Consider the following 16,204-nt stretch of genomic DNA (forward strand, 5'->3'; position numbering starts at 1 on the left):
TTAGGAAATCCTTGAGAAACGTAAATCGCCACCCCCCTTCCGCTGAGGCATCCCCCGAATGGCTGGGATGGCCACTGTCCACTGCCGTCCCGCTCCGTGGACGTGTGGTTCTTTCAAGAGCTTGTCGAGACATTCGGCCACGCGACCTGAGCACTTTACGAAAGCCCTGAGGACACACGAAAACCACCCCCGGGTGTCTCTCTCTCACGCTTCCCTGTAACGCTTACCAGCTGTGACTCTGTACTGATTTTGTGATTCTCTGACCAGCCACTGCCCCTCCCGCCAGCTCGTGAGCATCGCCAGGGCAGGGCTTGTGTCGGCTTCTGTGCAACCGCGGAAGGAAGGAACGAACAGATGAATACAACACTAGCTCAGTGTCAACACTCAGTCTTCGTGGAAACCCCTCCACCGAGCTGTAACTCGACGCGAGGTGTTTTACGGCAAAAACACGGAGCATCCACGTGGAGACTACGACTCCGTCTTCCACAAGCTGTCTCCACCATCTCAACCAAGGAAGCTGTGTTTATCAAGCATCTACTACGCTCTGGGCGCGACTCCGGGTACCTCCTCGTCTGTCCTCACATCCCCCGTCTCGGACGCGAGTTGTCCACACTTCACAAACAGGAACCAGGGCACCCCGGAGGGCGACTCAGTGCCAGGCCAGCGAGGTTTTAGAACCTAAATCCTTCCATCACCCCAGACATACAAGAATCTAACCTCCCATCTTCTGTTCCCATCCTCTTAAGCAGAAAGTTCACGACTGTGTGCTCTGTGACAGTAATGAATCCACCCTGGTTACCGAGGACATCTCTCCACGCCAACAGAAAACGATTAACTACCCCTTCTAGTGTGTGTATTAGTTTAAGCTCTCCCGCAATTCCTTGGGAAGAACCACATGTGCCGTCCCGGTTAGTCCTCACCGTGGGCCAGGCACGTGTGACCCCCAGCTTGCTGCTGGGACACCGGGAAGGTAAGGACAGACCAAGCTGGGCTCAGCTCAGGTCCTGCTGCTATGAGAGCCCATGAGTTCTGCCACCAGGCCAAGGTGCCTCAAGTCCTTTTGAGACAGTGGATATGTTTAAGCCAAACACAGTTTCCAAAAAAAATGGGTGGGCTGACAGTGCATAAAGTAGGCCCCCCAAGTTCGTTCCGTTGGCACAGGAGAGCCCAGGAACAGCTGCTACTAAAGTGAGGTCTGACTGTGTGCCCAGCCTCAGGCTACATGTCCCATACGCTCCCTGAGCACCTGCTGTGTCCCTGTCCCCGGGGGAACTCACTTCAGCAGAGGGCAGGCAGAGAATCACATCAGGAGCAACCGTGAGGACAGTTCAGGGCAGGCTAAGGTGACATTTCAACTGTGGGACAGGAGAGAAGGGACAGGTGGAACACTGACCACTTGAGGGAAAAGTTAAGATGAGCTCCCTCGCGTCTTATTACAAAACAAACTCCAAATGGACACAGATTGTAAACAGGCAACATTTCTAACTGAAACAAAGACATCCAAAGAACTACTTTAAAATTGAATAGTCTTAAAAAAACTAAAATTAAAATTAAAATTAAATTAAATTAGTCCTTTATAATTCGGGAGTCGGAATGTTCTCTTTCTTGGAACCAAAATGCAGATCACAAGAGACCAGTCTGACTACACGGGATTTTTAAAGCTTCTCTGGTTGCCCAAGAAATTCGGAAAATGTTGTGACATAATAACTTCACCAACCTAAAAACATAAACCTGGGTAGACGGTCTACATAGATTCATAAGGATTTGAAACTCCAACGGGAAAACATGGAGAGTGCGCACGGGCAACACCAGTAGCCGACAAACAGTAAACATATTCAGCCCTCATTCAAAAAATGCAAATTGAAATCGTAAACAACTTTTTTTTTGCCTACCTGGCATTTAGAAGAGCCGGGGAAAATGATCAGTCTGATTACATCTAAGCTGGCTGGTCTTGAAGGTATGTTACAGAAATCGGTTAAAATCCTGTGCCCTTTGATGAAGTAACTCAGGATACAGGCATTTATCCTCAAGCACGCAGACACCTACACACAACAGCAAGACATCCCCGCCCCGGAACGCATCAACGCCCACCCAACACATGCCTGATGAGGACTTCGTCAGCACAAAGTCTGTTAAATAAGCTGTTGCGGTAACCTACCGACACTGCACACCAACAACGACTCCACATACTGGGGAGCGGGAGAAGTTCCACGATGGCGTTGGGGGCAGTCCCATTTGTCACGTATTTACACACGCACACGTGTGGTGTAGGAAGGCTCGTAAACAAAAGTGGTGGCTTCTGGGAGGTCATGTGATAAGTTGTCTTTCTGCGCTTTCTGCCTCGATTCTTTTAAGTGGACTATTTATTAGAAAAACAATAATAAAGCTATTTTTTTAAAAACCTACAAAACCAACTTTGAACAAATTTTGGCAGGAGGATAAATGGGTGTTTACTCTATTTTTCTCTGACAATCTCCAAAGTTCAACAAAAACTAAGAGGTGGCAAGCATAGCCAGTACTCCGCCTAAGAGGCATCTTTTTAAAAAGTTGCCCAATCCAGGGGGCGCCTGGGTGGCTCAGTCGGTTGAGCCTCCGACTTCAGCTCAGGTCATGATCTCACAGTTCGTGGGTTCAAGCCCCACGTGGGGCTCTGTGCTGACAGCTCAGAGCCCCAGAGCCTGCTTTGGATTCTGTGTCTCCCTCCCTCTGTCCCTTCCCAGCTCATGCTCTGTCTCTCTCTGTCTCTCAAAAATGAATCAACGTTAAAAAAAAAAATTTTTTTTAAAGTTGCCCAATCCAGGATGTGAGGTGGGTGTGTTAGGATTCCCACGTATATCCGAGGCCCCTCATCCACAGCCACACAGATGCAGACAAGAGGGGCCCAGCTTGGAGGAGACGCCCCGTCATCTAGAAGATGGGCGGCCACCAGGCTACCCGCAGGGCCCCACACGCGCAGCCACGAGGTTGTCCCGGGGAGCCCCCTGGCACCTGCCAGTGCCCGGGGACCTGCCACACGGAGGAAAGCCCGCACAGCCCTTATTTCAAGTCCAAGATTAAAGCCACAATTTGGGTTCTATATCCCAGATAAAGCGAACTCATACTGAAAGTGCGCCCAACGGGGCGCCTGGGTGGCGCAGTCGGTTAAGCGTCCGACTTCAGCCAGGTCACGATCTCGCGGTCCGTGAGTTCGAGCCCCGCGTCAGGCTCTGGGCTGATGGCTCAGAGCCTGGAGCCTGTTTCCGATTCTGTGTCTCCCTGTCTCTCTGCCCCTCCCCCGTTCATGCTCTGTCTCTCTCTGTCCCAAAAATAAAAATAAACGTTGAAAAAAAAAATTAAAAAAAAAAAAAAAGTGCGCCCAAGGGAAAAAAAGTAGGGGACCGATTTCTGCCCATTTATAACCGTGCCCCACACGCCTCCTCCCTCCTCCTCCCTTCAGGTTACAGGGTTGAGTCAGTTTCTGAGGTGGCAAGAAACTGTCTTGCTTACGTGCAACCTTTGCAGCAGGCACAAGCGGGGGTCCCGATGGCGAGCACACACGGCCCCTTCCGATGCCACAGCCCGGTTCGGGGAGCGTGGCATCTGCACTCGTGCAGGGGTGCTGCCCGCACAGACAGCCCCGCGGTCCAGCTAGAGCCGTGACCGCCAAATGCAGGTAGCCACCAACGTTTTGTTCACTTTTTAATGGAAAAGAAAACACACACATTGGGAGCACATCTCGCCTGAGGGCAAGCACCTTCTGCAGACGTGCCGTTCACGTGGCAGTCGTGGACTGGGTGTGCTGCAACGTGACCTTCTCACTGGGAGCGGCCGGGAACAGGTCTGGCTGCCTCCTGTCTGCCCTTCTGGAAGGAAGGCACGGCCACCGACCAGCTGCGTGAGCCAAGGCTCTTTCCGTGGGACGCACTCCTGACTTCGAGCCCTAACCCGGGTAACGGACGACGCACAACCAGCAGGCGGGTGTGTAGCTAACGCGAATCCACGGATCCTGATCCATCACCATCAGCTCGTGAGGCCTGGTGAATTTAATAGACAAGGAATCAGGAAGAGAAAAATGGCATCAAAAACGAAAGAAACCACAATTTCGGTTCTGTCCCACGGGCTACTGAGGGAAGTCTTCGCTTTCCGCCTGCCGTGGAAAGAGTAAGTGTCTATTTTTACCGGCCAGGCGGCGAAACCCATCATCTCTCCCTCCTCGGCTAACACACAACCCGTGTCACTCAGAACCAAGGCTCTGCGTCATCGGCCCGACAGGTGACCCTGGGTGCCCAGGCTGCAAGGTGGCCGTCCACTGCCGTATCGGTCATTCTACGTGGTCCAACACAGACGGAAAAGGACGAGTGGGACTGAGGCCAGACGCCCCGGAGGGCTGACGGCCCCACAAAGCAGCTCGGCCGCTTAATGCGGCAACGCAGGCGGGAAGGGGACACACACAACAGTCCCCATGGCCCTTACGGAGGACAAAGTCAGGGGCTTTGTCAGACATTTTGAAGCCATCACACCCAAAAGAAATATCTTAGATGGGGACCCTGGGGGGCTCAGTCGGCCGAGCGCCTGGCCCTTCATTTCGGCTCAGGTCGTGATTTCAAGGTTCATGCGTTCGAGCTCCGCATCGGGCTCCGTACTGACAGCAAGGAGTCTATTTGAGACTCTCTCTCTCCCTCTACTTCTTGCTCTCTCTCTCAAATAAATGAAAGGAGGAGGAAGAGGAGGAGGTGTCTTAGACTAGGCCAGCAGGACTCAGCGGGACCTGCTGGTTTGGGCTCAGTTACTGGAGAAGGGCTCTTTCTAAGCCGCTGCCAACCTAGAAGTCCAAATGACTTCAATCCTGACCGAGCAGGCATGAGCTTACATTTCTTTCCATTGAAGCCAATCGCTTTGCTAAATTCTATCCAGGACAGTCCCGGCTCCCTCCCCATTCCCTGCCAGGCCTGACAGCCGCCCCAGGAGAACACTCCATCTCCCCACTCAGATGAGTGCCCGTCGTGCGGCAGGACCCTCAGCGACCCTGTGCCCTCTGTGCACGGGCCACTCCGTGAGCCGCAGGGCGTCCCTGACCTGGCTTCCGCACGCCCACTCCCTCCCCAGCCCGTCCCGCTCCTCGTCTCGGCCCCCGGAAACCAGCCACAGCAGACGTCTCTCTCCTGGAGACCCCGCGGTGCCCAGAGCCACCCAGAGCCCCTGCCACCCGACAGGACACTCTTTCAGATGCCGCAGGTTCACAGGACCCACTGACCACGTCTTTGTCCGGCTGCTCCTGCTCAGTGCATCCCACTAGAGCAACAGAGTAACTCGCCACATTCTCCAACTTACGCCCCGCTTTGTCACACCTCTGTCACGCGTGAAGCCTGCCGATGCCAGCGCCCGATCTACCCAGGACTTCAGGGGTTTGGGGGCCACGCGTGTCCTCCCACACACCCCAAGGCTCACTCGCGTCGCCCCCCCTCGTGAAGCCGTGCTGCCGGCCAGGGCGGTGCATCTGCTCTCAACACCTGGAGAGACGGCCCGGCCCTCACAGGGACCTGACTTCACACTACCCTTGAGGTCCCGGCGGCCCTCTAGCCGAGACAGTTAACGCACGCACGCCTCGGAGCGCCCCGCGCGTCTAAACCCATTTTGGCACTAGTCGTGTGGCACGCATACACACGTCCCTTACGTCGTCCGGAAATCAGGACCCTCTCGTGATTCACAAAGCAAAAACAAACAAGACAGGCAAAAGCCCGTGGCCGCTCAGAAGGGACTTCTTGGACCTAGTAAGTTACCCAATGAAAACCTCCTGAAAACATCACTCCAGCAAAAGAAGTATCAGAAGGGTTTCTCCTGAGGTCAGAACCAAACAATGAGGCTTGAAATCACCACTTCGACAGGTTTTACCAAGTGCAGAAACAAAAGAAAAAGAAACAACCAACACGACTGGAAACAAAACCGCGAAAGTGCCACGTGGAGACACAGTCACCTGCATCAAACTACGGCGGAACCACAGACAACTGTGAGAACTGAAAGAATTCATCAAGCTCGCTGAAAACAAGATTCTAAATATCCACTGCCTCCTTCTACCTGAGCAGCTCCTGATTAGGAAAATGACTTTTACAAAGATGCCATTTAGAAACAACAAAAACCACAGGTACAAAGGAGGGACGAGGCTAGAATCTGCTTGAAAGATACTTCAATTAATTAGTCTTGCACTCGGTGATAGGCTCAGCCATCTGGCCTCACGTTAACGCATGTTCTCTCTTCAAACCCCTGCAGCACGCTGATAAGTCAGCATCACGGGGGGGGGGGGGGGCTTAAAGATCCAAGAAGTGTGCACTGTTCACGGAAAAAGGGAGCCAGATTCTGGGTGGTTGTTCCCTATCAGGATCCTACGAGAAGGTGCGACGTGTGACTCTTATTAATGATATCGCTGAACTACTAAGGCCATTCCCTGCAACGCCTTCCGGTTACTATAATCTGAGTGCCAGGTGCCCGGACAAATGGCACCTCACCTTTCCCGTGAGGTTCAAAACACTTCTGCTGAGGTAGGGAGTGTCGCCATCTTGCAGAAGAGACAGAGACGGACAAGGTGAACTGACTTGCCTGAGGTCACACAGTCGCAGAGCTGGGACCCGGACTCCGGCGTCTCGGTTTCCAAAGTCTGGACTCTTCCCGGGAAGCCTCCATGCCTCCTCTGGCTCTCTGGCTGGATCAGGATGGGTTGGAAGGATCTGGAAGGGCCAGGAGCTCCCAGCTGCCATAACGCGTGACGGCACTTAGCTGATAGCCCTCATGCAAGAGCACAGTCACGAACGACAACCGGGCACCTGATGGCCGTCCTGAACCACAGAGCCGGTCGTCAGACTCTGCTTCTCAACCCGAAATAGGTCCTAACTGTTTTGGAAGGACAACACGGCGGCAGTCTTCAAGCAACCCAATTCCTTTTGACATCGAGAGCTGGGGGCCACATGCCCTCCCCTTGAGTCTGGGCAGACTGGTGACAGCTTCGAGCAGCAGAGCAGGGGAGAAAGGGAAATGATGCCGGGGATTTGTGAGGCTGGACAGGAAGAGGCCACGCAGCAACCGCTCTGCTCCCTGGGAATGTCTGATTTCCAGACACTTCCTCGAAGAACTCAGCCCGAGCCACGCAGAAAGGCCATGTGGGCGCCCTGGCCAGCAGGCTCTGCTGAAACCAGCCTTGGTGTCAACCCAGCCCGGGTGCCAGACCTGCGAGTGGAGAGGTGTCCAGATGGTCCCAGCCCTGAGCCACTCCGCTGCCTCCCGGAGGAGGCTTGACGGGGCAGAGAAAGCACACCGCCCCTGGGCCTGGTGCCAATTTCTGACCCAGAGAATCCATGAGCACAACAGCTGTGGCTTTGCACCACTCGGTGTGGGGGGCTCTTCCCACAGCACCCAGAGCAAACACCACATCTTTTACAGGCCCACCGACCAGATCTTCCTGGTCGCAGTGCTGTTCCCTACGAGGGCCCCCAATTCACTACGGACTGTTCAGAGGTCCAGCTGCCAGCCGGTCCTGTTACGATAAAGAAGGCCGCAGGACGGGGGCGCCTGGGCGGCTCAGTCGGTTGAGCCTCCGACGACCTGGGCTCAGATCACGATCTCACCGCTCAGTTCAGAAGTTCAAGCGCTGCACCCTGCTTGCTGCTGTCGGCATGGAGCCTCCCTCTCTCTGCCCCTCCCCCGCTTGCTCTCTCATTCTCTCTCCCTCAGAAATAAGTAAAGCAATGAAAAAAATAAAAAATGAAGTAAAGAAAGAAGGCTGCACGAGGACACCTGAAATACGTATGTTGTGGAGGAAGGCTCACTGGGGAGTGTTCTGGCAATCATGTCCCCACTCAAGGACGTGGAGGAAACCAGCAGACAGCTCCGCACACGGAAGGGGCATGTGGCTGCGAAGCCCCCAGAAGAAACGGGCTTTCTGATGCCCTGCGGGGCTCACAGGAAGGGAACATGTCTACGGGCAGAAAGAAAACAAAAGGAGATGTTGGTCGGTCAGCTGAGCACAAGCGGTTCCCCTGGGATCCAGGGTTGATGCAAGGCCGGTCTGCACCCGGGCCCCAAGTATGACAAAAACACCATGCTGCTGATTGGTCCCATGTAGCCTTAGAGGCTGCCGGCCTCCCGTGACCCTCCGGGTGTTCCGGCAGCCTGCACGGCCGTGGCCAAATGTCCGGCACGCCCCTCCCGCCCCCTCCCCCGGCTTCGGACTCGCTGGCTTCATGGAGGGAGGGTGTAACAGCCATCAGAAGAGGGTCCTGGGCACCTGGGGGACTCAGCAGGTTGGGCCTCCGACTCTTGACTTCAGCTCAGGTCATGATCTTGCTGTTCAGGGGATCCAGCCCCACATCAGGCTCTGTGCTGACCGTGCGAAGTCTGCTTGGAACCCTCTCTCCCTAGCTCTCTCTGCCCTCCCCTTGTGTTTTTTCTCTCTCTCTCTCAAAATAAATAAACATTAAAGAAAAAAGAGAACAGGAGAAAAAAGGAAAGGGAAAAGAAAAGGAAACGAAAGAGAAGAGAAGAGAAGAGAAGAGAAAAGGAAAGGAAAGGAAAGGAAAGGAAAGGAAAGGAAAGGAAAGGAAAGGAAAGGAAAGGAAAGGACAGAGCTGTCCCAGGCCCACACCTCCGGGAGCATCTGTTGGGGGCGGGAGAACTATGGTGTCCTCGCCGGGCCCAGCCCTTGCCCGCAGACCAGGGTGGAATCAGGGACAAGGCTCCAGCCACTCCTCCCTTCTCTGCTGTAACTCTCCCCTCTCAGTCAGGCTGTTCCCATCTTCAACAAAACGAGACAAAGACAGAGACAGAGACAGAGACAGAGACAGAGACAGAGTAAAGACCTCCTAAGACCCCGGAGAGGAAATCGCACATCAGCTATAAAGCAGCTCTGATTAGACAGAAGCGAACGCCAAGGGTGAGGCGTCCCCAAGAAAGAGAAGTAACATCCCGAAGCACCGAAACAAGCAACTCTGAACCCACGAGTGCGAGTGTGAGCGGGAAGACACTGTAAGGAACTAACACAAAGTCGTTCACGGGTGAAAAGCGAGCCCGGCCAGACTCCAGGACAGAGAGGTCTTTGGATCCCACGGTCCGCCTCCCAACCGTCGAGCCACTGGTTGCGTTTACTCCTAACTGTCCCCCAGCTCTGCAGCCGGGCGGGGCCCCCACCACGCACACGAAGCGCTCTCCCAGGGTCATCGCGTCACACGGTCAAACCTCGGCCCGGCAGTGCCCTCGGCTGCACCTGACTACGAGCGGGCCCGCTCCTCGTGACTCCTCGCGTCTCAGCCCTGGACCCCCGCTCCCCAGCTCTGCCCCTTCATCCACCAGCACCCTCTACACCCTGAGCACCGCTGGAGGCCTCTCCGGTCCACATGCCCCCAGGCACCTCTCAGGGCTCCAGCTGCACGTCCAGCGCCCCGACCGCGCAGACTCGAACGTGTCCGCGCCAACTCCCGCCCTCCCTCACGCCTCCCCGCCTGCTCACCGGCCCTCCCCTCTCCCCGCCCCTCTGAGTTGGCCACACTGGGCGCCTCCCAGTCCCATCCTCCCAGCACCACTGCCCCTCCCCAAATCAGGAGGATCCCCCCCACCCCCCAAACCCACCTGACAGAGTCACCAAGACCCCACATTACTCCCCCCCCCACCCCCGACAGGGTCTTCGTCTCAATCATGAGGCCACCGCTCAGGCCACCACGATGCTGTCACCCCTGACTCTCCCTCACACCCGGCCTGCGACGAAACCTCCCTGCCTCCACCTTCACGATGCCCCCCCCCCCCCCCCCCCCCCCCCCCCCCCCCGTGGACCCGGAGTCTGCCAGCTCCCCGCTCCGCCTCCCGTGAGCACACGGCTGCAAACCCGCAGGACCACTCCGCAATTCCTAAGTGGTCCCCCCCCCCCGCCATGTCCACACAGCGGTCAGAAGCTGGCAAACTGTGTCACTCTGCGCCCCCCCCCCCCCGCAGCACCCCTTCTCCGTCAGAGGCCCCGGCTCGGCCACCCTGCCAGCTCTTGCTCCCCCCTCCGCCCGCGGCTTCCACCCTGCCTTCCCTCCACCCAAACACTCCTCCTCAGAGGCCTGTGGCCCGTGCACTTGTTTTCAGGCCTGTTTTCAGGAGCCACCTTCTCAGGGACACCTCCTCGTCACACGTGGCATCGCCCGGCCCCTCCTGCTCTACCATGTCCCGGGCTCCGGCCCTCTCGGCCTGCCACGGCCGGGCCACCCCACGCCGCCCCTGTGCCGGTGCGACCGGGGAGACGCACACGCCGCTTCCTGCGGGCGAGGGGGTGCTCGGCCGTCGCCCACGGCGGCTGCACCGGGCCGGGCACCCAGCCCACACGGCCCCGGAGAGACGCATGGGAAACAGACGCTTCTCGGTTCCTGCGAGAGCGGTCCTGAGTCTGCCTTAAGAGCTTCCTGCACCTGGACAACCGCGTCTGTCTGTAGTCACTCTTTTCTGCAAGGAACGCTTCAGGGTCCCGTTTGAAACAGAGCATGAGAGAGGCTGCAAAGAACTATTACGAAGGGAAAGCTGCAGCTTCTGTTTATATCTTTCCTTCGTGATCAACACGGATTCTCGTTACACACGAAAAGACTCCCAGCCTGGGCACCTGCAGGGTCCGTTTGCAACGCGGCCGCTGTGAAAGGAAAGAAACACACTTCCTCTCCTCAGCAATATATTCAGCAATCAAGCATTTCATCTCAGACGTTATTGTAAGGATGCTCCCGTGTTGATTTTAAATTACAATCCCTGTATGTTGTGAAAAGTAACGTTATTTTAAAGAAAACAAGGCACACGTTCATCAGCACATATTATGGTACGATTACCAAAAATAAGCAAACAACTCCCAGAATGCCCCTTTCACCAAGAAAAGCATCTGAAAAGACTAAGCAACACGAGCTTCGGCTTTGAGTAATCTCCCTGCTCTCTTCAGCAAGGCTCCTGCCGCAGACACCTGAGGTTCACTCCAACTCGACCGGAGTCCCCTCACTTGGAATGAATACAGCTCCCTGAGGGGACGCTGAAAAGCAAGTTTACCAAAAGACAGACACCAGAAAGTTCCCTCAATCGGTGCCGTTGGACATCTGAGATGTCGCTTCTAAATACCGACATCCCGTAGAGGTACAAGTTTTTGTTTTTTTGTTTTGTGTCAGGATAATTAATTAGGATTTCTTGAAAATCCAGCAGGTAGAATCCCCAGGACTGTTAGCCCTCTTTACTCAATTTTTCCGTAAGAGAGACAAGCCCACAACTTAACGTAAATAGGAATGTGCTCGGTGTTCTTTAAAGGGCTGGAAAGAAATTCGGACACCTGCACGCATCTCAGATTATGGACCCTGCCAGGTGCAGGATGCTTCCGTGTTTAAACGACACAATTGCGGCCTTTTCCCATTCACGTCAGGCTCTAGTCCCTGGCTGGATCGCGTCCATCTTGACACCGAGTAAGGGGGGCGAGGGGGCACTTTCCCCAGCACCCTCTGCAGCTGGGTGAAGCCTGGAGACTAGGTCTCCTGGGTCCTAGTGGACCCCATTTAGCATAAGGTGGGACCCCAGGGCCACGTCTGCTGCTCATGAACCAACCAAAAACGCACACCTCCACACGGAAGTCTGCTGACACCTTCGAGCCCAAAGCTGAGCCTGGAAATCTGGGTTCAGGAAGGGGCACGCACAGAATGATCCGGGGCCAGTTTTGGGGGTTTTTTGTTTTGTTTTTGTTTTTCGTAACCATATTAGAACTCACACGACATAAAAGGTACCCCCTTAACCGTTTTACAGCGTATGATGCAGTGGCTTTAGCAGATCCATCAGCACCGTCTGGTTTCGGGACATCTTCACCGCCCCAGAAAGAAACCACACACCCCGCAAGGAGTCACTCCTACCCCCCCCCCCCCCCCCCCCCCCCGGTGACCAGTCAGTCATCTGCTCTCCTGTCTCTGGATTTCCTTGCTCTGGGCACCTCATGGACAGAGACTCACACACCTGGCTGCTTACACCGAACACAATGCTTTCAAGGTTCACCTACGCTGCAGTTTTCACAGACTCTCCGTGAGGAGCGCGTTCCTGGCACCGGCTCCCGGGCACACAGACGTGGCAGGTGGCTGGCCACAGACTCAGGCGCACGGCCCGCCCTGGCCAACGAACTGTGTGGAGTAGCCACGACCGTCCGAGGCTTTCGGAAGAACCCGGTGTTTGCACCCAGGTTCCTGGGGGGGGGGGGGGGGGGGCAACGAGGCTGAGTGCAGCAGCACCGAGGGAGCCCAGCCGTCCAGGCCGCCAGAGCACCCGGCCTTAATGGCAGAACTGCCTCCCTCGCCAGCCCACGGCGGCCCAGGTGCACAACCCGTGGGCCCGGAGCAGACGTCGTTTGAAGACGGGAGTTCCAGGGGCACTCGGTAAATGATGCAATGGACAGCACGTGTCCCTAAAACCACGTGAGTGACCAACGCGAGCTCTGCACTGTGGGCAAAGTCAGGAAGTCACCAGGCAACGGCCTCCGGCCAGGAGTTAACCTCCACGAGCCTGAAAATTCGTGAGCAAAAACTGTTCAGGTGTGCCGGAATTCACGGCTGACTGTGCGTACAAACACCGATGCCAACACACCAGCGATAAAAAGGCAACCGTGAGGCCACGGGGGAACCTGAGCCCTGACCGTCCCTCTGCCATTAGGGACCAGCCATCGCTTGGGAGTCCTGGTACGTGACCCCACGTTTCAAGAGCCCTCGTCGTTAGAGACACACACTGAAGTCTGTGTGGACGAATGACGATGTGTAGGACTGCCTTCGAATTGTTCCAGAAAGGAACCCAAACCGGCCACGTGTTAGGACTCCTGGAGGCCGAGGGAGGAGTGCTCTGGGGACCATCAGACTCTCCGTTTACACACACTCGGGAGTAAGAAATGTGTCCGGAAGTGTGCCGACGGACACACGGAATGGCACACGAGGGGCCCGGGCAGTCCCCCGTGGCTGGGGCTGCCCGCGGTGCGGGGGTTACCGCCACACTGCGCGGGGCCAAGGCCCAGCGATCCCCTCCTCTGGCCACTTCCCCCCAACCGTGGACTGGACAGGAACACGAGTGATGAGACACGTGGCTGAGGAAGCTCTATGAGACGGACCCTTAGAGAAAGGGGGAAGCTTCGAGCCTGCTCAGGGCCTCCACGGCAGCCGGGAAACCTCACAGCTCTCGTGTGGGGGGACCAGCAGGCTTACCGGGGTCCTCGGGGAAGGGACAGGCCGACGAACTCCCGTGAGGTGAAACAGAGTCAAACATAACTGTTTGCCCCACTCTGCTATTGACCTCTCATGCCTTCGAGTTGTGAAATACATTAGACACGGCCAATACGACAATTGATGCAGAATGCTGTTTTTTATGATTATAAATTGATAGGCTCACGCTAAAAATTTACAACTCAGGAGGGCTTACTAAAAATACGTAAGATTCTCCCATGCTTACAGACACAGAGAAAAAAAACACCAGTGCGCAACGTCTTTTCAAACGTCAACTACATCTCGATTTGCCTAAAGTCAGCAGGCAGATTCCAAACTCTCAACAGGGGCTCAGGGGGACTCCTCAGCAGGGCTCCCAACACCCGTGCACTCACACAGAGGTACCCGGGGCTCCCCCACGCTGCGCTCTCTTCCCACAAGGCAAACAGGGAACAACGGTGACATCGTCCAAAAGCCAATGCTCTCAGTGCAGCATGGAAAACGTAGCAAACTGTCCTGTGTATCCCCTGATGAAAATGTCACACACGGGGCACCTGGGTGGCTCAGTCCGTTAAGCGTCCAACTTCAGCTCAGGCCATGATCTTGCAGTTTGTGAGTTCGAGCCCCGCGTCGGGCTCTGTGCTGACAGCTCGGAGCCTGGAGCCTGCTTCAGATTTTGTGTCTCCCTCTCTCTCTGCCCCTCTCCTGCTCATGCTCTGTCTCTCTCTGTCTTTCAATAATAAATAAAGGTTAAAAAAATTTAAAAAAAAAAGTCACACACATTTGTAATTCTGGCAAAGCTTTAAGGCACAGAAAAGTAAGAATTTTATAATTTAAAAATACCTTAACTGGAAACAACTCCGAAGGTCTACTGTCCAGGGAAGGGATAAAACAGAATGCGGTACGTCCCCGCGATGGAATGTTCTCCAGCCGTAGAAAGGAATGAAACACTAACACCCACTGCAGTGCCGTGAACCCTGAAGATACTCTCAGGTAATATAAGAGGTACCATTCTGGACGCTCCTACAAGCAGAATCATGGGACATGCGGACTTTGGTACCTCCTATACTCTTGCGGAGAAGAGTGGTGGCCAGTGGGTACAGGGTTCCTGCTCGGCATGGGTGGGGGGGTGGTGGTGACAGAATTCTGGAACTGGGAGAGAGGCGGTGGTCCCCAGACTGTGAGTGCGCGTGAGGCCACTGAATGGTACGCTCTCAAATGGAGAACTTTACGTTATGCGTATCTTACACACCCACAGGGAACGTGTGACCATCCTGTGCTCTCAGCCCTGGGCCCCTTCACGCTCGTGGAGAGGAACGGGCCTTCCTCTGCCTGCTGTGGCACGGAGCTCGCCTGCCGGACCCGGTTATCGGCGCTATAACTCATCCTTCAGATCTTTAACCACAACACATAAAAAATACAGTGGTAATTTGGGGCTTTGTGAGCTATATCTCAAAAAAATAAAGCTGCTGTTTTCTCGAGTGTTAGTGTTATACCAGAGAGGGCTAAGCATCCCAACGTGGATCTCAGCATGGTCCCCCCACCCCCCGTCCCCTCTAGCACGCCTCCCTCGTGTCACTCAGTGCACACTCCGGGCCTGCAGCCACGCTCCAGGGGCAGAACGCCAGTCCTGAACAGCCCGTGTGGCCTGCACTCTGCTTCCCAGTCATCAGAGGAGGCCCAGCAGGCGCCCACAGAGGGGAACACAGCGGAGGGCCCGAGCAGACAGCACTCACCGAAACCCCAAGGAGCGGGCGTGGGCTGAGAGGTCACGGCAAGCGTTCGGCGACCTCGCCCAGAGCTGCTCGCTCGTGGCCACGGGCTCCAGGAAAACCACTGAGTCCTACGCTCGGCCAGCAGAGCGTCTGTGGTTTGAGGCCACTGATCTACCCTCCCCGAAACACCCAGAAGCCCTACATGCTGAGGGAGCCGGACGAAAGCAGTAAAAGGGAGGGACGTCCCTGCAGACTTCTTACTTTCTAGTGGCTTCCAAGAGTGATACCAGGGTCACCTGCTGGGTCACAGAGCAGATTCAGGACGTCCAAATGGTCCCACGGGTGGTCAGGGTGGGATCCCACGCAGGGCTAGCACAGCTGAGCAGAGGAGTCGACCGTGAAGCCGTTGTCCGTCTGTCCACCTGTCCATCCACAGGATCCAGTGCCCCTCCTTCCCACTGGCGCCCCTCGCTGCACACCCACCGGGGTGGGACCTGCTAACATTGTCTCCCAGGGACCCGAGCCACTGCTGGCTTCGCTCCGCAGGCCACAGCAGCGTAGGGATCGGGGAGGTGGGATCAGGCTGCTGGGGGGGAACAAAACAAGCCTCTGACTGGACAAAAGACCAAGGCATTCTTACTTAACTATTTGGCAAGGCTTCCCGAGACGCCCACTCTGAGCAGACCCTGGAGGGAAGGAACGTCCATCAGCAGGAAATGGGTGGGCAGGACCAGAACCACGACCAGGGACCAGACGCCTCAAGGGCACGAGGGCAGAAGGGGGAGAGGCTGGCGTGGGCCCGGTGAGGTCACACTGGGTCGTGATGCCAGGCTCCGGGGCTCACAGTGTGTTCTATAAATAGCTGGCAACCTCTGCGACCGGCCAAGCAGGCAGTGTGATCACAGCAGGCCACGGCGGCCCCCTGCCCACTGCCCTCTGGCCTCGGTTCCGGCCACGGCGGGGTTTGAGCATGCGCCTGTCCCGCACCCCTCCCTCGGGCCCACGGATGTTGCCCCCCGTCCCCCAGCTCCGCTGTCCAACAACGCCCCCCTCCCCACCGCCTCAGTAGACTCCCTGCACCAGACGCACTGTGTCTGGCCACCAGTTGTCTGCTCCCCCAGGTCATAAGCTCCCCGAGAGCAGGAACCCCCTGGGTCTGCATCACCTCAGCAGCCTGCACGTGGCTCAGCCCACGGCAGGTGCTCCCACACGCTGAGGGAGGAAGGCACGGTGCCAGACTGCAGAGACACAGGCGAGGAGCACAGGGAACAGGGAGGGGAGGGCCCCGCACCAGTCGGG

The 16,204-nt window shown here is 56.1% G+C and overlaps 1 protein-coding gene across 4 annotated transcripts in view; it reads right to left on the reverse strand.

Annotated features, from left to right (window-relative positions):
* Positions 1-16,204, reverse strand: part of AGO2 (argonaute RISC catalytic component 2) — a 116,646-nt gene that overhangs the window by 76,536 nt on the left and 23,906 nt on the right. The window contains exon 1 of one of the 4 annotated variants that reach the window (XM_019823197.3): positions 1,893-2,070. The exons of the other annotated variants lie outside the window; for them this stretch is intronic. Within the exon in view, the coding sequence (XP_019678756.1) occupies positions 1,893-1,899 (7 nt within the window). The 5' untranslated portion in view covers positions 1,900-2,070. Of the gene's footprint in view, positions 1-1,892; positions 2,071-16,204 lie in introns of those variants that run through there. 4 annotated transcript variants of the gene reach the window in all.

This window comes from Felis catus, chromosome F2, assembly GCF_018350175.1.
Source record: "Felis catus isolate Fca126 chromosome F2, F.catus_Fca126_mat1.0, whole genome shotgun sequence".
Classification (NCBI taxonomy): Eukaryota; Metazoa; Chordata; class Mammalia; order Carnivora; family Felidae; genus Felis; species Felis catus.